This window comes from Ischnura elegans, chromosome X (assembly GCF_921293095.1).
Source record: "Ischnura elegans chromosome X, ioIscEleg1.1, whole genome shotgun sequence".
Taxonomy (NCBI): Eukaryota; Metazoa; Arthropoda; class Insecta; order Odonata; family Coenagrionidae; genus Ischnura; species Ischnura elegans.
The window spans coordinates 60,988,503-61,012,794 of record NC_060259.1 but is presented as its reverse complement, the minus strand read 5'-3'; the positions used below and the strand labels follow the sequence as shown (position 1 = coordinate 61,012,794).

Below are 24,292 nucleotides of genomic sequence, written 5' to 3'. Positions count from 1 at the left end.
CTGAGGATATTTTATCATTATTTGAATATTTTTTTACGTTTTGGTGAATTTTGCGCCGTAAATGAAGGAAGAAAAGATGGATAATATGATAAATTTTGGAGCTCGAAGTGAATTTATTATTTACAAATATACCATAATTTATGGTAGGCTTAACTGGTAAAAGTTTTTAATTTTTTTTCCTATGGGATGGTTTTTTACCATTTTATTCACTCAGATGCGGCCAATTAATGATGTGAAGGAAGTGCTGAACCTGTATGGAGTAAACAGATTCTAATTTTGAATGGGTTTCAATTTTTTCACGTTGGGAAAAGGAGAGGGGTCTTCTGAAATGATGGAATTTCATTTTTCATCTTAATCATGAATATAATTACGTATTTCTATTCATTACGTATTTTTATACATTTTCCATCCCTTGTAATTGATGCCGATTGAGCGAGCCATTGGCTTTAAAAAATGTGTACTTTCCTATGTTAAGGCTTCCATACAGAGTATATCTGCTTAATAATACTTATATCCATTTAATGATAATCTTATGGAAAGACATTTCTTCTCTCCAAGCTAACAAATTTCTTGCAACTGTTCAACAAAAACAAAATACAGCAATTTTTTCTTCATTCTGGGCCTGTTTTTCGTTACAATATTTTCATTATTTTAATCGAAGATTGATCATTTAAAAATTTAATTACTTTATTAAAATGGTTAATGGCTGTAATACGCTTAGAAAAAGCGTTTGGTGAATTTAAGTAATTTTATTGTCCAGGACTTTCGTCGAACCGTGACAGCGAGAGTGCCACACGGCGGGTGCAATCATATACAAAGTAGACTTTGATATCGAAGGCTGAAATTTTGTGCAAAATATTATTTCACAGCAAAAAGTCAAAAAATAAGTTAGTAAAACTATTGTAGTAGATTCCACTCGAAACTCTGCGCAACTGTTTCAGGGACTCCAAATGGAAAACAGAGGGAATGATTATTTCATCAGCAAATATTATACTTTACATAAGTTTAGTTATGTTATTTCAGTTGAAAAAGTGCTTAAAACTGACGAGAAGACTTAGATATACCACATTTAATTCTATTTAATGTGAGCTTATATTGATCCGCTGATGTATTACTTAACCATCAAATGAATTGATATTTGACACTGATTCGCTCGCTACAACCACAGCTGAACGCATTTATTCGTTTGAGGTATCTTCTAATTGTTGGAAACTAGTGCGTAAAAGTGGCCAAAACGAGGTGCACATTTTAGTCCGTTCATGTTTTGTTGTAATGCTGAAAATAAAAATCGTAAAAATTGCCTTCGGATGCTTTTTTGCGTTGCAGATCACTGTGCGCTCTCAAATACAGTTCGCCTCCCTCCGCGCTCATCGAAGGGGGACGCATTGCTAGTATCTTTTTTGTTCCATCTTGTGCTGTCTGCAGTTTCTATTCTAAAACTGTCGGCCGCTCCGGTTTTTAGACCCCACTCCACGCTTTGTTCATCGCACGCACCGGAGCGCCAGGGGATCTATCTCAATTTCCACGAGATCTCAGTTTCACTTACTCTTCAATGGATGGTGTTCTGCACGGCCGGTTCAGAGTGGAGAACCCCATGTATCTCTTTCATTTGGGGTCAGAATAAATCATCAGCATTCTCTATGGTTAAGTTTTTTCGGCTTTTTATCCTGATTTACTTATTGGGAAACTCATGCGTTCAAAATAATTGCGATCTGGTTAAAACTGCTCTGATCTCATGATAGGCGACCTCTATGTTGGTGAAATATTTAAAGAAAGAATATTCGAGTCTGCGCGAAGAAATGAAAGTTCACTAAGCTGTTATATCTTTACTGACCTTACCATTACTTGCTCTCCTATTGGGTGTAATATCGGACAGTACGAAATTTTTTGTCGCTTGGGTTAGAAATTTTTTCAGAGTCGAACCGAGGTCTTCAGGGTCAAAAACAGCCCGTTTTTGCAAGTATACTATAATTCCCTACGACCGTGGTAAATGTCATGTACCTGACTTCCTAAATAAGGAATTAAGACATGGTTCCTTGGAAACCATTTGACTTTACATGGCTTTACTATTATGGACTAATCAAAGATTAAAGTTCCTTCAAAATTTAGTATTCTATAGTAATACTTTATTTTATTTTATAGTCAAAAGCTGGTTTTATTTGTATAAGTGATAATTTTATAGTGCTTATTTTCTCGAGGTGTTTCTCATTATTTGTGTTGGACAGCGTACTCTTAAGACTGCTATTTTTGGTTGACTTTATTATGGAAATTAATTTACCATGATATATATCTCGAGAATGGTCATCAGCCAGACTAGAGCTTTATTTAATATTCGCCGATATTTTGGAAATGGGTGATGCGCTTTAGTGGTAATTGAATTCAAGAGAAACTACGGAAGATAATGTAGAAACGAGGTACGAGTAAAAAGTACAGTCGAATAGATATTGGAAGGGTGTTTAGAAACTCTAATATGAATAGGAGGAGGTAAGTGTGGAAACTGTTATGCGGAATTCTTAAGAGAGTGGTAGGTTAATATCAAAACTGCTGATAACTGGGGCTCTATCATTTATTTGGAATATAATACTTATTTATTGAAATTTATTTCGTTTTATTTGTGTATCTTATCCGTTCTTCTTCTCCAAGACGAGAATTGAAAGCTATGCTTCCTGTAATCCGAGCTGTTTTTGTTATTCATGCCATAAAAATCAGCATTACAAGTGCATATGCATATCGCATTATCAAAGTCCACACTTAGCGAAGCAATTACTTTCTTTGTCTAACGTTTTAAAACATTATTGACGTTCGGGTTCCAACGATTTTTATTGCGACCATTATTTTAGTATTTTTTGGCTTTGTTTTTGGCCTGCATATGACTTATCGGACATTAGTTCTGAGGAACCAGTACTTCTATTCTTATACTAACCAGTTGCTCTCCTTTGGATTTAACATGCTTTTAACGCCTTTCCTATTCTCTTATGCACTCACGTGCACTCTGGCTATATATTGCTTGTTACTAATGATGGGTATTAAAGTCATTCCATGGATTTGCCAGTAATAGCTGCAGTCAAGATTAAATGAAAAATTGGCACTCAGTCAATAGGTGTCATTGTCGTCTTTTTCCTCATCTCCTTCAAGCCACTTCAATGGATAGTGTTGGAAAGTACAATGCTGCACGCTTCGTTGCTCTTGTGGTAGTTTTCACGTTTTGTTTTGATCTTCTCTCTTTTCGTCACGAAATGTTTTTCGTATTCGTACTGTTTGTTTACTGTTCGTATTGTTCTTCCATTTTATTATGGAGGCAATACTCTTTCCATCTATTCGTTGGGGTTCGATCTAAGTTGCTTTTTGCCATTCTTGGATGGTATAAATACTCGAAATAACGTAATCCTCATACCCCGTTATCTGAGTTACGTTAAGTTTGCGCCTCATCTCGCACTTATCCTTAAAACATGGATTGCGTGGTGGGTCCGAGGAACTGCCTTGTGAGTTGTTTTTGTTCCTTCCGCATTCGGTGTCTTGCTCGGTGTCGTAAAATGGAAGATATTGGAGAAATAAAATTGATTAGAATATTTTTTGGCGGAGCTAGTGGCCTTAAAAATAACGAATCAGTTGATTTTAGCTGCAGTCTAGGATTTTTAGGGGGAGAAAATCTTGTACTTACCTATTTTACTGTGAACTTTACTTATGTTGCCCTTTGTCTCGTTAGGAGTCAAGCGGAGCACCGCCTTCTGTTAACGAAATTCGAGGGTATGAATTATCTAGTCGCAATTTCCTTCTCTGTAACTCCGATCTCGTTTCTTTAAACTGCTCTAATACAAGTGACCGGTGTTATATAGATCCAACTAATCTTTTACTTTCATCAGAAATGGACCACAAACGTGGATCATTCTCAGCCGTAAGAAAAACGGTCGGTGCTCTTTTTTTCTCTGCCAACTTTCTTGAGGTGTACTTGATCTCATTAAGCGAAACGAAAATCGATACGGTACTCGTTAGTATGTTCCTCTTTGATGTCAGGGTAAGCCTCGATGTGGGCTTTCGTATGTAGTCATGTATTATTTTGACGCCATTTCATATAGTCTTTGGACGTCCATTGTAATCTTATTTGCGATCACCGACCTGGGAAATTATTCCTGTTTGGAATTTGATACTTTTTTTTTGAATTATTATCCATATTCACTTAAATTTTTACGACGCTGTAATGTTATAATGTTTTTAGGGTCATGGGCCGTGTTGATTTAGACAGATCTTGATGTTTGACTTTGATTTGTGCACTTTTAGATGTAATAACCTGGATATGTAGTTTTTTAAATAAAATTATAAATTTGAATAAAGTCACTGCACTCTACTAAAAATAATGAAACTGTTTTACCTTATTTGACCACAAAATAATTCTAATTATATGTCGGAATAAACGAGCTCCGATTTCATTTGTGACCCATCATTAGAGATTGTAAAATATCAAAATTGCGATGAATGCTTCTGTTTTTCCTTTTGGACATTTTTGTTAGAGGGACCTCATATTCATCGACTTTGTGAAATTCCTGAATATTATTTTTTTTAATTTTCGTCTCGATCAAGGTTTTGAAGGCAATAAAGTGCAATAGCTTCTGAGTTGGAGATAAGACGAAAAAATAGTGTTATAATGTTTAATGCACCGTAATTTTGAGCCTGTCATGGCAAAATTATTTCACACAAAAGTGAAAGTAATTACATAAAAAAATATTTGAGAACAAAAGTAAAACGATAGCCACGACGAAAAAATGTGGCGAAACGCCACTCTTCTCATCCAGTTTTTGAGTTTTACGGAAAACCAGTCTTTAAATAAAAGTACTTGGTTTCAAATTCGCCATGCTAGCTCAACTGTTTACTTCGCCTGGTTTTAATGGGAACTTACTTTGTGCTAATACGGATGTTGGAGGCTTTGCCATAAGCAGATTGGGATTACTGCCAAAAATGTTGAGAAAAGGAACAAACCGTTTTTGATTTCAAACTAATAGTACTTATTTTTTCCATTAATCTCGGACCATAGATGTGTCTCTATATTTGCAATAATATTAAAAATAGCCGCCTCAAGAGATCCGCAAAAGGCTGAATTGAAAAGTTGCTTTTTTCTGTGAAAAGGGCAATGAACAGCCAACAGTGATTGAGACTCTATCCGCAGTAATTACTTTCTAAATATCATTATAGATGGCTTAGTGTTTTATTATGTGAACATTTCTAGGCCGTCCTTTCAGTACACCAGAACATGAAGTTGAGTTGGTTTTTCTACATGAAAAACGATATTTCTGTGTAAGTTTACTGAGTATTTTATAAACATCTGGTCCCTGTACGTGTCCCAAATATAATTACATGTCACAACAGTCAGGGCATGGAAATCTTGGTTGGAAAGGGTAAAACACTTAAGGATATAATGTGATGCCCTCATTAAGTCATTCATAGTATCTTAAAATTGGTCTCAGCTTCAAGGAAGCGAAAGGAGCTGAGTTACGACTAATTTTAGAAAATATATTTGGTATTGTTTGTAATGAGATGCTTGTTGGGTTTTTATAGTACTTATAAATTTTCACAAGGAGTCTAATTTTTTGCTGATACAATTTAGAAATTTACCAAAGCATGATTCAGGTGACGAAGTGAGATAAAGTTCATCTGAAAATTCGATAAAATGAAATTTTAGTGTACGGTATACTGGTATGTCCACCCATTATTTGTGCCCCACGTTTGAGCGTTATATCGAGCACAATAAGTTGCGGGTAGATGCAGTAATGCATCTTTTCTTCGTCCATAATTCATAGCAATGGCACCCGATGGAATGGATGCTCATAAGATCAAGATCAGTACATAAATACGTGTGGTAAAAAGCCAAATGTATATTACCATCACTAGATTAGTATGCCGTTATAAAATCATACTTTGAGATTGCCACGGATATGATATTTACTTCATTTCTCGGTGGCAGTAAGGTGAATAAAAGGGAATGAGTCGGGAATAAGAAATAATTTTTACGTAAACCCATTATCTCAGACACTGCTCACTGGGATTGTGTCATTCGACGGCTTGTCGCCTGTTTGAACGGAACCCGTAAGTCTCCCCGCCCGAAATAATGCTCTTTGCTCGTCTTTCATTCAATTTTCCTACCGTCTTTACTTTCCCTTCTTGTCCCTCCACCCCCACCCGTCCTCGCCCCACCCCTCTCTCCTCCTCCATTACGTCCCCCTCTCCCCTCCCCCTCAACCCCTCTCCTCGCTGCCACTCGCGCTACTGTGGCCACCATTCCACGCACGTATTTTTAGTGAGCTCACCCTCTTCACAAACTCATCCACCCGGCCGCTTCTATTCTGGGAGTTCCCTTCTCCTAAAATGGCCTCCCGGATTTTCCCATAGAGCTGCAGGCCCTTAGAAGAATTCCGCTAATTTGAAGGAAACCACCATCTTCTTCCGCGCCACGTTGAAAAACCGTCATTCGTTTGACCCGCGGGCCGCCACGCTGAGCGCACCGCATGACCAACCAGGAGGCCCGGCGACCTTCTAACGCTTTACATAGCCCCGCGCCCGCGGGAGTAAGTTTCGCCCCGCCGTCGGCATTGCTGTCATTGGTCGGAGGATTCGAGGTCCGCTCGCCAACCTGGCGGCGCTGGAGGCTCCTCCTGGTGGCGATCTGTGGAAGTCTACTGCGGGCGGCGTGTGGATTTGACGGGAAGCCGTGACAGTCCTCTACATGCGTCCCCTTCTCTGGGCCAGCAGGATAGAATTTTTGTCTGCATTAGAATCTTTCCTATCATTCCCTTTGATTCGCTTTTTTCCACCGAGAAACTAATTAAATATCATTTCCGTGGTAATTTCCAATACCATGTCTAATCTACATCATCACTGGTCAATAATCCTAAGATTGGTTGGACGCAGCCCTCGACTCAATTCTGCCATCAGCTTATCTTTTCACACCTACGTATTTCTTTTCTTTCACATTCTCCTTTACCTGTTCCATATATTTCGTTCGATGTCTTCCTTTAGCGTTCTTGACATCTACTTGTCCGTCGACGATTTTCTTCATCAGGCCATCATTTCTCAAGATATGACCTATAAGATTGTATCGCCTTCTTATTAAATGATGATAAAATGCATTTTGCCCTTAAACATCCGAATTCATGCAATGATATTAATCATTAGGGCATCCATTCCACCGGGTGAAATGGCTATGTATTAAAGACGAAAAAAAGATGCACTGCTGTGTTTACCAGAAAATAATTTTTCTCTGATTTTTTTTGATCGTCATGAAGTTTCAAGCATTTATCATCAGGTCAACGCAGTTTTGATGACATCAAAACATTTACAAATATTTTAGCAAAATACTGTTCAATATTGGTCATTGGTCTGGTGAAAATCTGTCTAGGCTTCGTTTAAAACATACTCCGGGAATGCCAGATACAACGTGAGTGTGCCATTATCGCGGGAAAGTTGTTGGAATGACGTCAATTGAATAATGGTCGGCTTCATTATTTTTTGGGAATTTTTTTAGCCGAGCCGTATAATTATGCGAAGTTAATAGTAATATCCTGGTGTATTCGAATGGATTTTATGAGGTAATTTTAATGTATATGATTACTTACGATTTTTCCCATTCCAATTAATGAATGTCTTGGAAAATCAGTTTGCATGGACTTGAGGTTAAGGATTTTTCTGCAATTTTACTTCCTTGAGCCATTTTTACTTAATTCTACGTCTATTAGTCGTTCTGTGCCATTTCTGCTCGATGCACTCGTTTCGTCGTTGTCCGGAATGCATTTCTCCGTCATGTGTATTGCTTGCCATTAATTTGGATGATCAGTAGTCCTATCTTTCTAAAATCATCTTCATATTTCTCAGAAGTGGGGCTCCCTTTGCTCCGAAAGTATTCTTTTAAACTAGGGAATTTTATCTATACGTAATCCAACGGTAAAAAAACGCAAAACAATTCCCGAGTGAAGATAGCTTGATGAGAAAATAGTATAAATTTATTTTTGAAGGTTCTATGTAATTGGCATGTATTTTTGTGACTGCAATGGAAAATAAAGAATTCAAATCTCACCCTTCATCTTGGAGATGTATCAAAACCATTGCCTTTCTTACTTCGAAATCCTGTGTTGGGAATTATTGGGCCGAGAGCCAAATGGGAAGTTAATTGGAAATAATTAATTACCCTCCATTCATTTAAAAGAACTAAAGTTGATTTATCGCCAGAAAATATGGGGTTAGCGTGTACAATTCTTAACTCTCGTACAGATTGTGGAATTAGGTCTCAAAATTCCAATCCTAGGTCTCCAGATGGGACAAAACGGGCATCACTACAGTTGCTGCTATTGTCTGCGACCTTCAGGGCGCTACTCAGGTGTCTAATTATAGAAAGTGGAATGAAATTCAATGAAAAGGTTTCCTTCGAGGTCAACCGCTTAGTAATTCCAATTATCTATCAAGCATGCAGCGCAACGAACTCAAGAGGACAGTTTAGCAATATGCTCCGTATCGATATGCAACGCGCAAACAATTTATGCATTGTGTGCAGTATAGCTATGAGGATAAGGCAATATGTGTACCAATAAATAGCTGAGAAGAGATATTGAAACGTGATCGTGTTATGAGTGACTTCTTCTCTCTCCAGCATATGGTTAACTTCCTGAAAAATCAGGAGCTATCTATATCAAGATATGCTTTCCGTTATTACACGCTGCACGAAATCTTTCGAGCCAAGACCTTTAAGCGCAAGTATATCAAACCGCTCGCAAACAAGGCCGCAAACCGACATTGTCCGACTCGCGGCCCACGGGCCGCATGGAATCTCTGCTCTGAAGCATGCCAAGATATTAATTAAAAACATTCTATTCTCTTGTAACTTGGGTCCATCTCATTTTCATTTTCCGCATTCGATTGGATAAAACATAATCAAACGATCTAGATTAATCAAATACGAATGTTAATTTGTCGGATTATGGAAATCTCTTCCAGAAAACTCCTCATCCCTGTCTTGGCGTACTAATTTAATGTCGAATATTCCCCTTTTCGGATTACTCTGGCTCGCAATATTGGCCCACGAGACGTGCTAGTAAAGCATTCAACGAAAGCAAAGTAATCAAGAGTGAGGACATTTTTATGTTTTGTACATGGCTTAATTATTTCCTGCAGCTCGATTCTCTAAATGTCATATCTACGTTTCGGTTGCTTCAAATCACAGTGGAGTTCTGACGCCTCTCACCGTCAAGGGCGTTCGAGCGATTCTGCCAGCCAGCGTCGTGAGATGTTTGACGGGTTGCGAACGATCACTTGAGTTTCTTATGTTGATAGCTGTGCGGATGCGAAGAACGAATCAGAATCTTCGACACAAACTTACTTCAGCGGTCAACTTCAACTTCAGTTACCATGGAGGAACATGCGCAATGCCATGGCAGATTCACTCCTTTAGGAGACAAGACTTTACTCAAATTTGAGTTCAGTCTTTTCTTTTAAAAGTTCCTATTAATAAAGTTACGGTTGCTTAGTTTATAGCTATTAACTGTATATTACCTCTTTTATATGTTGTCAGGTGTTGCGTATCAAAGCCAGTTATCACGTAGCAGGCAGGTAATTGCACAACTAGCAGTAATATTCTCATAATCTGGAGCAAATGCTTACGCGGAATGAGAACAAGTGTTATTTTATTATCTTACTATGGTTCATTCTCGTATGCTGTTCTCATCATTTCGTATGTTTGAGGAGTTCTCATCATTTCAGTACACAATTTTAAATGCGCTGTCGTGCATATTTCAGATTGTACAAGCACATGCCACTATTCACGATTTATATTGGTGAAAATGCTTTAGTGCGGATACGAGTTGATTATTAATAGTTTCTGCCAGAGGACTAAATGTTTACATGCCTTTGTATTTCTGTTATGTCAACGGAAAAAATCATGTTGGTCATGTGACTGAACGGCAGCAATAATGCATGGGAGAGATGGAATGGATGATTAATGTTTACCTTGGCGTACTAAAGCATGCCCCGGCAAGCCACTTGAACGTCTACGAATTAATAGTTGTGTGAGCTCAGCGACAATATCCATCGCCAATTCTCGAGATACGCGGAACAAAACTATTAAATCTTCTTCCTGCATCTCGAAGGGATTGTTGATATCGCGTATCTGCCGCCGAAGTATGTGCATCTGTTGCCTCCGTCGACGTTGATGCTCATGCAACAGTAGCGGAACTATGTAAAGAGCCTCCATTCTCCTTAATAAAAATGAATCTAAGGCTTGAACTTACGAAATAAATATTAAATGAATCTGTTAACATTCCATACCGCACAGTACTTTTTATATAGCACCTTGTTTAGCGCAGTAACCATTGGTTCTACTCCAAATTATAATGAACATTAAGTTGTGAGTATTTGACTTGCACATTCCAGTATATATAAAGATAATCGTCAAACCCACAGCGCAAGGTTTAACTTCTCACCAACTTCAATCGCAATAAAGGCGAATCAATTCAAATAGTACGCGGATGTAAGTTTAACTTTACGCATTTCTTTTATTTATTTTTAATGAATTTCATTCATGGGAAGTGACAATATAAAATAACCACCATCGTAATTAATGAATAATGTGCTATTAATAAACAATCATAGCGGAAATTCATGTTGAAAATTTTGAGCGCATTGCCGCAACGAAACTGCCACGGGCCCTCATGGCCGTGAATACTTTCACGGACGCGGCAGTCAGAGTGACGTCACTAAAAAGTTTCAGAATCGCTCCAGCGTCGTAGCCGTCAATAAATTGACGAAATCTGCTTGTTACAGCCATATGACATTTACAGAATCGAGCTCCTGGAATGACTTTCAACTTACCGGCAGGAGCTTATCCTGGGTATTCGGTGTTTTTCTGCGGAAACTAGAGCTATTTATTATCAAACTAGATTTAGCGTTTATATGATTTGTCTACATTTTAATTAATGCTACCCAGCCAAATTCGTATTGGATTAATGTAAAATGTTTGATTACTTAGCCCTCAGTGGAAGGAGTGAAATAAAATTTAGCAAGAACTAGATTACATTTTTTTATATTTTGGTACATTTCGGAGGCATGATATCTGTTTGTATCTCCTTTTACAAGGAAAACTGCATCTTCCGTTTCTGACATTAATGAGAATTTATATGTTTGATATGTGCTTGATGGTCATTGATCGAAATATTTCATTACAAAGACGGAGACTCAAAAGGATATCTTCATGCAACTAGCACTCGAATTTTATTATAATATAGCCAAATGTTGGAAGAAGTTATTCAAGCCACGGTCACTTTCTGCATCTTATTGACTTTGTGTTTATCCTGAGAGCTATGTGTCACATTGCACACTACGCGCAAGCGTATTACATACCTTGACGGAGCAACCTTCGGGCTCGTTGACGTTAGCATGCTTAATGGAATTATTGCTAGTGATGGCCTTAGAAAGTTTCATTTCAGGTTATTATTATTATTGAAAATTTAAATCCTGAATAGTACCAAAACGAAGGTCTCTGACAAAAATAGCTTCGAATTTCATGGGGGTGATCGGGTTGGTGTGATTGCTAGAGTGTTGGCTTCCCACCCCGTGAGCCCGGGTTCAAATCCCGGCAGCGGCAGAGAATTTTCAGAGACTGCCCGATCCCTGCTTGAATATTGTGTGGAGGACATTTCAAGCGCAACACTCCGTCCGTCGGATGGGACATTAAGCCGTGGTCCCCTTGGCGCCTTTCGTTAAGAGCAGGCTAATGCCGATGCCAGGTTTCCCTCCACCCTTCCTCACCTACCCTTCCCTCATGGCGCAAATGACCTCAGCTGTCGGTCGCCTCCTCCAAATACCATACCTACGAATTTCATGGCCATGTTGTTCCATCAGGTGGATAAAAATTATTTTCGGAGTCATCTAGGATTTAACTACCTCTGAGGTGGAGGCACCAAGGCAAATTTGAATTTCGACAATTCCAAGGCACTTGTTACTTCTCTCATTTAAGATAAGTAACAATTATACGAAAAGACGTGTGGCTAGTAAACGTGGGAAGGTGTGTTGGTGTCAGATTTGGGTTCGGTGCTGATGTGTAAGGCATGATTTCAGCACACGATAGTTTGTGCAGATCTGCAATCTACTATGCAAGCTAAACCATGGACGTATGGTAATGCCCATGGTTCTGGGCAGTGGCGTAGCCAGGAATTTCGTTTGGGAGGGATCTAAAACCAGGGGGAAAATTTTTGAAAAACAGGGTACTAAGTAGAGGGTTTTAAACTAATTTTAACACTTTTTATAATAAAAAAAACTTCATTTTCTGAAGAAATATTTTGTAAATTCATGATTTTTCAATAATTTTTCTTTTATGAAGGAAATAATTGTGTTTTTATATTTTGGGGTGGGTGCGGACCCCAGGAACCCACCCCTGGCTACGCCACTGGTTCTGAGAGACAAACCTAGAACCAGGGAGTGAAAAAGAAAAAGTTTAGAGAACGTTTAAAGTCCTTTGAATACTCATCAGTTTTTATCATAGTAATTTATCATCCCGGCATTAAACAGTGTATTCTTTTTTGTTCTGTATTTCCCTAATATTTTTCTTTCCATGTCCCGCCCAGTTCCTTGGTCAGGCACCATGATGATTTCTTTTCTACTGCCCTGAAACACATCTATTTTGTATCATTCAATCAGTCCAAAGCTTGCTCACAGCCTCAAAGATTCCAAATATCTTGGACTCATAATATGTAACTTGAAAAACATATGTGCTTAAGAGTAGTATCAATGGGTCTTACTTTTGCAAGAATTAGATCGAAAAAGAAAATTTTAATATACCCTTATTGCTATCATGCATTTAGTTTATAAGAAACCTATTCCTCTATCATTTAAAGTGTTGTACTTAATTTTCAATGTCTTTGATAAAGGATTTCTTGTATAAGTAAATAAATTGAACATAACGGTATTTCAATTTCTAATGGGATCTGAATGGGCAGTGAAGAGCAGGCAGAGGCATTTTACCCAGCTTGGCATTAATGAAAAACTAATTTTACCTTTTGTTTCTTTGTACAGATGCTCGCAGCTGCCTGACATGCGACAAGGTGCTGGCTGAGCTCGAGAAGATCGACGACGACACAGACGTTTTTGGTGTGGATTTTGTCAAGATAAATGACAAACGACTGGCGAAACAATATGGGATCAAGAACTTTCCAGCTCTTACTTACTTTAGGGAGAAAGAGCCAATTATATACGATGGTCAGTATATAAAGTCAATATTTTATTGTTTTAAGTATCCTGTTAAAAAAGGAGCTGATTGCAAAGAATATTTCTTTAGTCAGGGGAATTTGGAGTCATTGTCCCTCCAAATTTTTTAAAATTTTTGTATGTGTGCTCTTTTATTGAGTATACCACAATTATGTACTATCTAAGTTGTTTCTTCATGTTTTGATTTTATCTGATTCTTTCATGTGCTAATGTGATAGGGTTGAGCAGTGCCTGATACAAGGTGTGATTCCACTCCAGGTGATCTGAGCTGAGAAAATCCCATGTTTCATTTCTGTAAATTTTAAAATCAAAATTTTACTTGGATTAAGTTGATTTCTTTGTATTTAATTCCCATGGACGTACATGGATTATGATACTGTTAACTCCTTGATTATTTATGTAAATCATCCTCTTTTTGCCTCAAAATTTGCAATCAACTTGTTTAAACAAATGACAAATATTATTTATCCTTAAATTTCCTTTTAATTCCATGGAAATGCATCATGTAAATACTAATTTTTCTATGGATTGATGAAATGTACCTTTTTTTATCTTGGCTTTTAGGTGACCTGATGGATGAAGAGCAAGTCTTGGATTTCTTAACAAGCTTAGAGGCTATGGATTTACCCGATAGGATAGAAGAAGTCAATGCAAAGATCCTGGGAAAAATTGTTGAAGATACAGAATATGTTGCTGTTTTATTCTGTGAGTATTGAAGCAGTCACTTTGCCTGTGTGTTGACCAAGATTTCAAATGTAAAATATTTTTTTACAAGGCTGGAAGTTGGTCGATATATATGATCTTACTTTCATATCTTAATTTTAATGAAGTTGGATGTTGAGGGTATTTGTATGAGAAATAATTAAAAAAAAATTATTTTCCAACCTGTAATATGTTTGTACAAACTTAAGCCTTCATGTGGCGTAAGTGAATTTGGTCACATTGAGCTGAAATTTCAGCGATTCTGTTTTTAGTAAAATTGCATGTCTTAGGAGGGTTCCCAAGAAGATGCAAAAAAGAATATTGCAAATGACAGGTGACCACCCCACTACACATGAGGCTCGTTCTATCCCTCTAAACATAAAATAATTTTTGAAGTCCAGTTTAATGTATTCATTGATCATGTAAGTATTATGTGATCCTCTCCTTAGATGATAATTAGTGACCTTTTAATCACCAGGTGTTGGTTCTCAGTTGAAGTTTTAAGGGAGCAGTTTGTTCCTCATTTTTTTTTTGAATCACTTGAATATTTTCTGACATATTTTTGTTAGAAAGAGCATATGATATCTGCCTCGAAATATTGTAATTTCTGTAGCTTGGGGAAATGTATTGAATATGGCATATAAGAGGCGGAGTTAATTTGGTAATTTTAGCCATTTTTACAGCTCATAGTATGGAATAGACTTTTAGATAGTAAGTAACACATTACAATTTAGAAAAAGTCAATTTCAAACATTTTTCCTCCTTCATAGTATTCATTACTTATGATGTTAAATGTTAGATTAAACCTTTATGGCTTTCATTAAGATGAATTACTGTGAAATACCTTATAATTTATCTGTGAAGATGTGTAGTCAGTAAATAGAAATTATTCATCTATTTTTATTACTATCCAGTGGCTTTTAAAGTATCTTGACCATGTACATAGCAGCAAAGAGTTTGGAGGCAATGATCTTTGGGTAAGATTTATTGGTCCTGTGAAATTAGTTCTTTTTTACTCCCATTCTTGCAGTGCCAGTACCTGTCTTCATTATGTTGCCTTTAGAATCTTTTCGCATGCAACATTCTCACTATGGTCGAAAATATCACTATCTTTTGAATTAAATTCATAATATAAAGATTCTTTTTAGCCAGTCCATGTTTGTCATGTGTAGTATAGATTAGGAGCTGGTCTCAGCTACACACTTGTGATAGATTACTCCAGAAAAAGTATTTATGTGCTGCCTTTTATCATATGTAATAACTTGTTGATTTATGGTGTTAAATTTGTAAGTCTATGTAAGTAGTTAGTAATTGTTGAATTTGTCTTTGTGGATTTATGTTTCAAGTTCTTTCCATAGCAATGATCATTCTACTACACGAAGAAAAAAATCTCAGGATATTTTTTATCCAAATGTACTCTATATGAAGGGGTAGAATTAAAATAGGCCTACTGAGAGGGATAAAAATCATTCAAAGTTTCATTATTTCATGCTCTCTAAAGAAGAGATGGCTTCTTGAGGAAAGTTTACAAATTTTGGCTCAGGTGAATGTGTTCAGAAAGCCTTTAATGTCATATCTACTTTAGTTTTATTTCCTTGGTACAAAAACAGATATAATTTCAAGTTTTTGATTTTAATGTTCACATCTTTTTTCAATGAAATGGATGTAATGAAATGAAATTCCTTCATTACCAATTTCTTTTATTTCTGGATAATGGAGTAATGAAATTTGTTCATTTTTTCAATGCTGTTATTTTTCTAAAATTTCAAATAGTGTTAATGATAATGAGTGCCGCATCAAATGAGAATGGGTCAAATATGTACTTGTGGAATCTTATTGAGGAATAAGTCAGTATCAAGGGTGGCCTTATGAAGCTGTGGCTGTGGTAATACAAACATTGAATTTAGGACATCATTTGAGAAATAAAACAACAATTCATTAATACCACATTCCAGCATGTGTCCTCCCTAAAATACCATTCAGTCTTTTACTAAAACTCATTATGATCAAACCATAACATTTACATAAATGCATTATAGTGGGTTGCATATTTGAATCATTGTTTCATGTTGCTGAGCAAAACTTATTTAATAGGCTTTAAAATTAGCTCTCATGGTTGGAATGTTGTTTATTAGTCTGAAATTGTGAGTTTTATATGGCGTTTGAAGACATTTATTAATGCTTTTTGTTATTTTGTTCTTTGGCAATGTTTTATACATAGTTGTGTTTTTTATCAAAAGACCCCAGAAACCATTAAAATTCATGATGCCAAAATATAATTCCAAAGGGTTTACATTTTCACTTCACTAGTGCTTTTGCAGATCGACTCGAAGAAGAACTGATTGTTCATATCTTTTTAAACATTTTTAAGCTCTGAACTTCTCTTTTGAATTGAATTTTTTAAGGGAGTCTTTTGTTGAATTCAACTTTTTTACAACCTGGGTGAATTAAGCGTATATTTTCACATGTTCGTTTTTTGTTTTTGGCCAAATATTTTTTGCTGATTATATCTTAGGCCCTGCTTTTGTGCTGAGAATAGGATAAAGTGAAAAATAGTTTTTGATTAGCTCCTGGAATTAACATTACTAGGATAAAATAGAAATCAGAGACTGGAAAATATTTCAGTTTTTTTTTTAATTTTCTGGGTTTTGTGTTTGAAGCTGTTCCTTTTTATACTCAAATCAGCTTTGAAGAGCAAAGGGGTCAAAATGTATGGATTTTAATTCCCTTTATTTGGCAATGCCTGATTTATTTGATTTCAGTATGGTATTGGGATAATATTTATTGCAACTGATGAGGAAAAATTTAGAGTGATCAAAGATAATTTATTACCATTCAATTTTGGCACATGTGTATTTATTTTCTCTCCTTTATGTGCTGAATAAATAAATAAATTTTATGTCCTCCATTTATAGCTACTATTAAGAGTTTATGTGTCAGAAACTACTTTTGATGTATGAAATAACTTATGGGGTTCTCTATTGAATAATCTTATCTTAGAAAAAAAGGAAATAAACATGGTAATCCTAATGTGCTTAAATGTTTAATGTGAGTTGAATAATTTTTGTGTATGTGTGTTTGTTCTAAACCATGTAATTTGTTATTGTACTGCATATGATTTGGAGATCGGTTTTTCATTGTTATTCTATGTTGTTAGGTCCTGATTCCAAGAGTTGTCCACCCAATGAACCCAGTAAGTACGTATACACATTTTTACAAGGTATTGAGAGAAGTACAGAATGGAGCTTGTTGTAAATAGGCCTGATCATTTATCATAATGAATAAGTTTCACATATCAATTATTTTTTCTGTAAGAAGGACTTCCGTTTCCTCATCCCTTTCCATTCTACTGCTTTTTGTAATTTTTCTCTTGTGAGAGGTAAAATATTTGTTTTAAAGCTTGTTCACTACTGTTACTTCCAAGTGGTTCATGCTTTACAGTAAGTAACTTGTGAGTGTAGTAGCCTAGTAAATGTTAGTATTCTCTTGTCTTTCCTTGTTAAAGTGTTTTTGTGTCTTAGTACTCTTTTATGATATATCTCATTTTTAACATTCACGTAGAAATATCCATGTGTGTGATGGCTACTAATTTACTTGTCTATGATTTTGTCTACTAATTTTGCATGCATACTATTTCAGTCACCTTATGTTATTTGTGTTTATATGAGTGAAATTTGGCACACACTATTCACAGTTATGTACATATCAGCACTATCTCACAGCCATGCACTTAAAGCACAGCTTGCCTATTTATGGTATTAGTATATAACTTTAGTCAGCAGTTGAAATCTGTAAATACATTGAGGAAATGCTATAGCAGTGTATTCTTCAAAATATTCTTTTTCTCCAGCAAATATATTTTCCTTTATTTACTTATATTTTTTGGCTAACCTCTGAGTATTTTAGTGTAGTGCATTCTTCCTATTAAGTCTTAAAATGCCTAAAATCTTGCATTGTTGTAGTAGTTTTAAAATGCTATCAAACTTGTATTGTTGTTGGTTGATTTTCAGAATTTATCAAATTAAATGTTTATAAATATATTTTATAGGATTTGTTGGAATCCTGGAAACAACTATTTTCTCCGAAGCTATTTTATTTTTATGTAGAATAAATAAAAAGGCTTGGTTTAATGGCCTTAAAACTTACTTCAGTTGATTTACCTTACCCTAAATTGAATACTACGTATTTAAGGCTGTATCAATTTATCTTTTAACTTACCCTCTGAATTGTGGTTATGGTTCTTAAAATTTTATATAGAATGCTTTTTGTAGTTAGCAGATAAGGATGTAAATCATTGAAGTTGGAGGTAGATCATGGCAAGTTACATCAGCAGGTACTAAAATATATCTCTAGAATCGAAACAAATGGAACTGTGAAGCAAGAAGTACACAGGTTAAAAAAAATATTTATCTTGCCAAATACATTTTCAAAATGACTTACTCATTATCTTTTTATTATCAGTCCATTTCAGTTCAAAATACATATTTCTATAGGGTGGGGAAATATTTAGTATGAACCGTCTCATTGAATGGATCAACTTTCAGCATTTGGGACTACCCATTTTTTCATTTCCCTACATTTTTTTGTGCACTTACTTTTTATTCTCTTTATATGAAAGATACTCTCATATGTATATTAATATGATAGTGAATGAATAGAAGTGAACACAAACAAAGGTCAGTACAAAAGTTGAAAACTTCTCTGCCAATCTTTTCACTATCCTAAAAAGAACGGTGATGTTAATGTGCTCGGTGTGAATGAAATGGAGGTTACTGGCTTGGTGGCTGGGAAAATGTATTGATGTAAACTCTGCTCTAATTTTTGGAGTCTTATTACATGTGCTCTCTCTATTTTATTTTCTATTATATTTTTTATGTATACTGATACCCCCTAAGATTCATATATTTCTTTCCATATTTAATCACTCATTTCTTCTAATAAAACCTAGATTTTTCTCTTATTACAACGCTTGTTGCTAACATAAATGTACAGCTCATTGCATTTTGCTGCCTCATATTCATTGAGATTTGAGGTATTTTGACCTTTCCTATCATGAAAAAATCACTTATAAAATTCAGGAAGCCAATTTTGAAGTTGAAGTACCAATCCCAAGTAGAATTATGATACATCATAAGCTTACTCCCAAGAGGGATATTACCGTTGACTCATGTCTTATTACTGAAAATTTTCTATTAATTCTCAGGCTCTTGGTGATCAGAATGCAAATGTGCATTTAAGATAATATACTTATTTTTGCTTGGAAGTTTTTCCTGGAAATTTTTCTTCCTTCAAGAATGATTATTAATTACTAATTAGGCAATTTGTGGTAGGTTAGGCTATAGCTTTGGCCTACAACGGGGGCAGCTTAAGGTTGTACCACTTTTTGGCTTTTAATGAGGCTCTGATTCAGGCAGTTTCTTTCAAATTATCTCACAAAGAAAACAATCAGTTAAAATGATTCTTTTCATAAATGCTTTATATATTTCTCAATTCAGGGTTCCCACTCAACAGTGAAAACCATAAAACCGTGAATAAGCCGTGAATTTCGTTCGTTTGTGAAAAAGGACCGATTGGCGCCCATGCGATACCACTCCACGTGACGTCACAGGGACCTAGTTTCTATACGAGTAGATAGGAATTTTATCGTCTGGGATTACCAATGCATGCATGAGGCACAGAGCTCAGGGAAACATATCTTAATAATCACCTATTAAAACTGACTAAGGTCGGAAAGTTTTCTTCGTTTGATAAGGTATTAATAATCATTATTTAAGCCAAGCGCTACCAGCTAGCAGGGTACTTTGCTACCTGCTAGCATCCTGCATGGTATCAGCGCTCAAAGCCTCGCCCCAAGGTCACCTCACTTGCGGCAGAGGGAACCAGAACGACGTCACACGGAGTTTTCCTGGCATTCATACTTAGCCATCGCGTTTTCGTGCGCTTGAAAATTTTCACTTTTCATTTAATCGCGAAAAATAGATATCGTCATTCAAAAATCTAAAAGCATGAAATACATACTCCAGGAGTAATAATATTTCGATTTAGGCAATAAAAAAATAATAGGAAACCACCCTATTGGGTGAAGTCATTTCTTGAGCTGCCCCTCACCTACCACTTTGAGCATATGGCCTGTGTGTATGAAAAACTGCCCTCTGAGCATCGAAATTTAAATTATTATGGATACTTTATTTTATGATTCTGAGATGCCTTGTGTCAAGAGATTTCTCTCATCAGAATATGTTCGCATCCTGTTTTGTGTGATTATTTTTGTTTGAAGCCTTCATGAAATTTTTATCTATACTGCATTTCAACCATCTACAAATTACTTGGTGTATAAATAAGCTTATATATTATTCTAATTTGTATATACTACATATAAATTATTAACTACATTTCTGTAAATATTTATATCATAATTTCCAAAATCTGCACTTTATGGTTATGTTCTGCTTTGACAGAAGGCTCACTGAGCAAAATCTTTTTATGTGCAATTACATGAATGAATATGGAGAGTTTTTTCAAGCTTCATCTTGTGGAATTCTTACATACGTATTTATAAATTGAAAGATATTGGCAATTTTCCACTACTACCTGAAATAAAGATTTGAGATAAAAGCATTTGTAGAAATAAAAAAAATTAGTTTATCATTTAATAGTATGAAAATGAAATATTGGATACTCTACTTGGTTAGCATCACAAAAATCTATGAAACATGATCCTCAGAAGCCATAAAGAGAGTGAACCATGTTTGAAGAAGTTAAAAAATCAAATTTACTAGAATAAACATTTACTTAAGATTTTATGTAGCTTAGTTATGTTTTTATGGCAGTAGATTGACTCATAAAAATATTTTGCTTTTTGTACCTTTGGATTTAATTATTTTTTCCTCTCAGTAACTTACATGCAAGACTTGAATAAAATTAGCTTCTGCCATTGTAAATATGCATTACAGAGCTATTTGTTTTTATAAACTTATGATAAGTGTATTAATTATATCATTAAATACGTACATTGTTTTGACTATTTAGTGCCCAAGCAATAAATGGATGGGCATTTTTAAATTTAGTCTCGATGATGCCAATACTGTACTTAGCAGCTTCAGTCTAGCATAATGCTTTTTTTCATTTTTACGATTTTCAAAGTTTTGGTAGTTTTCATTTTAATTTTGTAGCTACTTTATGATTGAAATTGTCATTAGATTTTGTCTGATTACTTTCAATCCCTACTTTTATCAATTTTTCACCATATTGAAACTCATTCATTAAATACTAAGGTGAATTTTGAAGATTTTTTGTGGAATATATTGCAGTCTAAATAATTAACATGAAATTCATAAATTTGTAGGCTTCATTTGAAATCATTCCAAAATATTTTGTATTGTATTTTGAATGTGCGAGTTTTCTATTGTAAATAAGGGCATAACCAACTAATAAATGGATCAATTATACTTAATTAGACAAACCGGGTTGCAAGAAATGTCACAAAGCTCTTCAGGAACTGGAGAACATTGATGATGAAGCAGATCAGCTGGGCATTGGATTCGTCAAGATTGCTGATGAAAATCTAGCAGCAGAGTATAATCTGGGAGAACTTCCAGTTTTAGTCTATTACAGGCACAAAATCCCCATCAAATACGAGAGTAAGTCATGTTCTTAAGGGATAAATAAACTTTCCTGCAACATTGAATTACAAATTTTAAACTTTCATTTATGATTCAAGTAGACATTTATGATTCAATGGAGGTTTTGAAAAATATCTGTTCCTCTGTGGGCGTAAGTATTTTACTACACATGGAACAATCAGCTAATTTCTTTAACCTTTTCCCTACTAAAGATGAAAGTATGCATCTGGATGTTTCTTGACCCGGGAGACGAAAGCAGCAAATTTTCGTCGGAGATTATCCTAAACGTACGAACCAATGACAAATATATGTGTTTCCTAGCTCTCCCCCTTTTATGACGGTGGCGGGTGTGTGATGTTTTTATTGCGGAACCCAACACAGTGGGGCTTAGGCTGTACCCTCGAAATCCGGGAGCAGGTACCTGGACCCTTCGTCTTATATTACCCCTCTTAGCGGTAAGGGACCGCAGTCATACAATTGTGCATCCACTCATTTTGCGAAATAAATATTTGTTCCTTTCTCAAAAAATGTAAACTAAAATTTGAATTATTTGTCTTTTGAGCAGTGTTTACAATTTTCAAACGAAATTCTATGATAAATATTAACTTAAATCTCGATTTCAGTACAAACATCAACATGTAAATTGTTGCTGCATTAAATGTGTTAGTATTGACGGTAGAGCTTTGTTCAAAATTTGACAATTCTTAGAATCAAACGAGGAATTAAATTCAAAGTTTGCAATTTACGTTCAAGCAACAATTATCCATATAGCTAATTCATGTAAAGAAAGTATGACTGACCGCAAACTAATGCAGCTGGTAGGGTTAAAAATCGCGAAAGGAGGGAGCCCAACTACCCTCGGAGTCTGAGATAACACAGAGTACCCACTAGGAAGGGTCGAAAAAGGTTGGTGCTGAGAGTGCGTGATTATCAGCAAGACCCTTCTTAACCAATGTCCTAAAAATGCTCCATACGGAGGGGACAGAAGAGTCTCTTGGGGCTCAGTACATCAGTCATGCTAAGGCGAGAACTCCACCGTCTTGAAAGGGTTAAGGAAGGTAAAATGTGAAGCGTTGATTTAAGAGATATTGCAAAAATGTTACTAAACAAATGTTAAGAGTTTTATTGCAATGAAGTTATTTGAAAATGGCTTAAATTTATTTTATGTAAATGCAGCAATATTTTCTGTTATCAGGTAGTGGTACTGTTTTTAGTTGTTTGGCTCTTCTGTAAGTATTGCACGGATAACATTCTCATTTTGGTTATCCATTAGTATTACACTTGTTTAATCAGAGAGCTTGTTAATGAAGCAGTTCTAATGAATCAATTCAAATGTGTAAACACCTTTTGAAAGTTAGCCCAAAATGGGTATGGGAATGCAGTTCTTTCCTATTTTCTTGGGAATAAATGCTCTGTGTAAATGTATGTACATTTATCAAGCTCCTAATTGATGTGGTGCAGGTTATGTACTCTGAAATTTTTTCTTACATTAAATCACCATTAATGTTTTCTCACTTCTGTTTAGACGAATTAACACGAGAAGAAGATGTATTGGAGTGGTTGGTGAAAAACAAGTCAACAGGAGACGAAGAAGATGTTATTGAAGATGTCACTGCCAAAACCTTAGAAACATTAATTGATTCAATTGACCACTTAGTTGTTCTCTTCTGTAAGTCACATGCTAAATTTATATCTATAAACCATAGCTTGCCTAATATATTTTTGATAAACTATTGTGCCCATTGCCTATTTTTTTTGGAAGTCTCAGTTGCAGATTTAGTGATATTTCGTGTCATTATGAATGCATTTATTATTTTTTGGCTTTTCTGAGGTAACTGAATAGCCTATGTCTTATATCATAATGCCATTGTTTTCAGATGATAATGATGATGAGGAATCACAGCAAGTTCTGGGCGAATTGGAAAAAATTGATGATGATTGTGATAAGAGAGGCATCCAGTTTGTCAAAATTGATGATAAGTCTACTGCTGAAGAGTATGGCATAGACGAGATACCAGCCCTTGTTTACTTTGAGAAGGAAATTCCTAATGTTTATGATGGTAATGATCTCAGGATGATAACTTACAAGTATATTATGGCTAGTGTATTATGTAACTACTCTTGTTTCTGTCACCTGCAAATGAACTTGTTAACTCAGGCCTTTAAGTAATTAATGATGCCTGCAGTACTCACAATTAGATTGTTTTCTTTATCTTATTTCTTTCCTTTGATTTCTTCACTTTACACTTTCTATTTTCTCTTCATTCCTCTCTTGTTATTTCCCAACCCTAGGCCTTTGAGCAGAGGATTTTCAACCATGCCTTCGAATTTAATTTTTTGCTCCTCCACACATTCACATTTGATTGATAGGAAATTGGCAATTAAGCTGTTGTAATCTAATTACTTGATTGTGACTGATTTTGGGACCACTTTAATATGAAATCATTATAATGTCAATTTTTTATCTAAGCTTGAATTTTTAAATATAACCTGCATAAATAAAGAGCAAGAATGAGTGTGCTCTCATCAAATTAACCCTTTTGCTGCTATGAATGTACCTGGTATGTTCACACAGTAGGCTACTGGGAACTTACCTTTCCCTCCTCCCTATCGTATACTCTGATCTATTGCCACATGCTTTGGGTAGGTTTCCAGTTAGTAATTAGCAGCAAAAGGGTGAAGACAAATCACCTTTTCAGTAGCTATTAATTGACACAGTAACATTTGTTTTT

General features: G+C 35.5%; 1 protein-coding gene across 7 annotated transcripts in view; it reads left to right on the top strand.

Moving 5' to 3' along the window:
* The window catches only part of LOC124171637, a 152,845-nt gene that overhangs the window by 73,345 nt on the left and 55,208 nt on the right, over positions 1-24,292 (top strand). For 6 of the 7 annotated variants that reach the window (XM_046550845.1, XM_046550844.1, XM_046550842.1 and 3 more), the window contains exons 2-7: positions 13,045-13,227; positions 13,801-13,941; positions 17,096-17,131; positions 21,396-21,578; positions 23,086-23,229; positions 23,438-23,620. In XM_046550845.1, coding sequence (XP_046406801.1) covers positions 13,045-13,227; positions 13,801-13,941; positions 17,096-17,131; positions 21,396-21,578; positions 23,086-23,229; positions 23,438-23,620 — 870 coding nt within the window. The remainder of the gene's footprint in view (positions 1-13,044; positions 13,228-13,800; positions 13,942-17,095; positions 17,132-21,395; positions 21,579-23,085; positions 23,230-23,437; positions 23,621-24,292) is intronic. The other variant, XM_046550841.1, reaches the window with a different exon arrangement.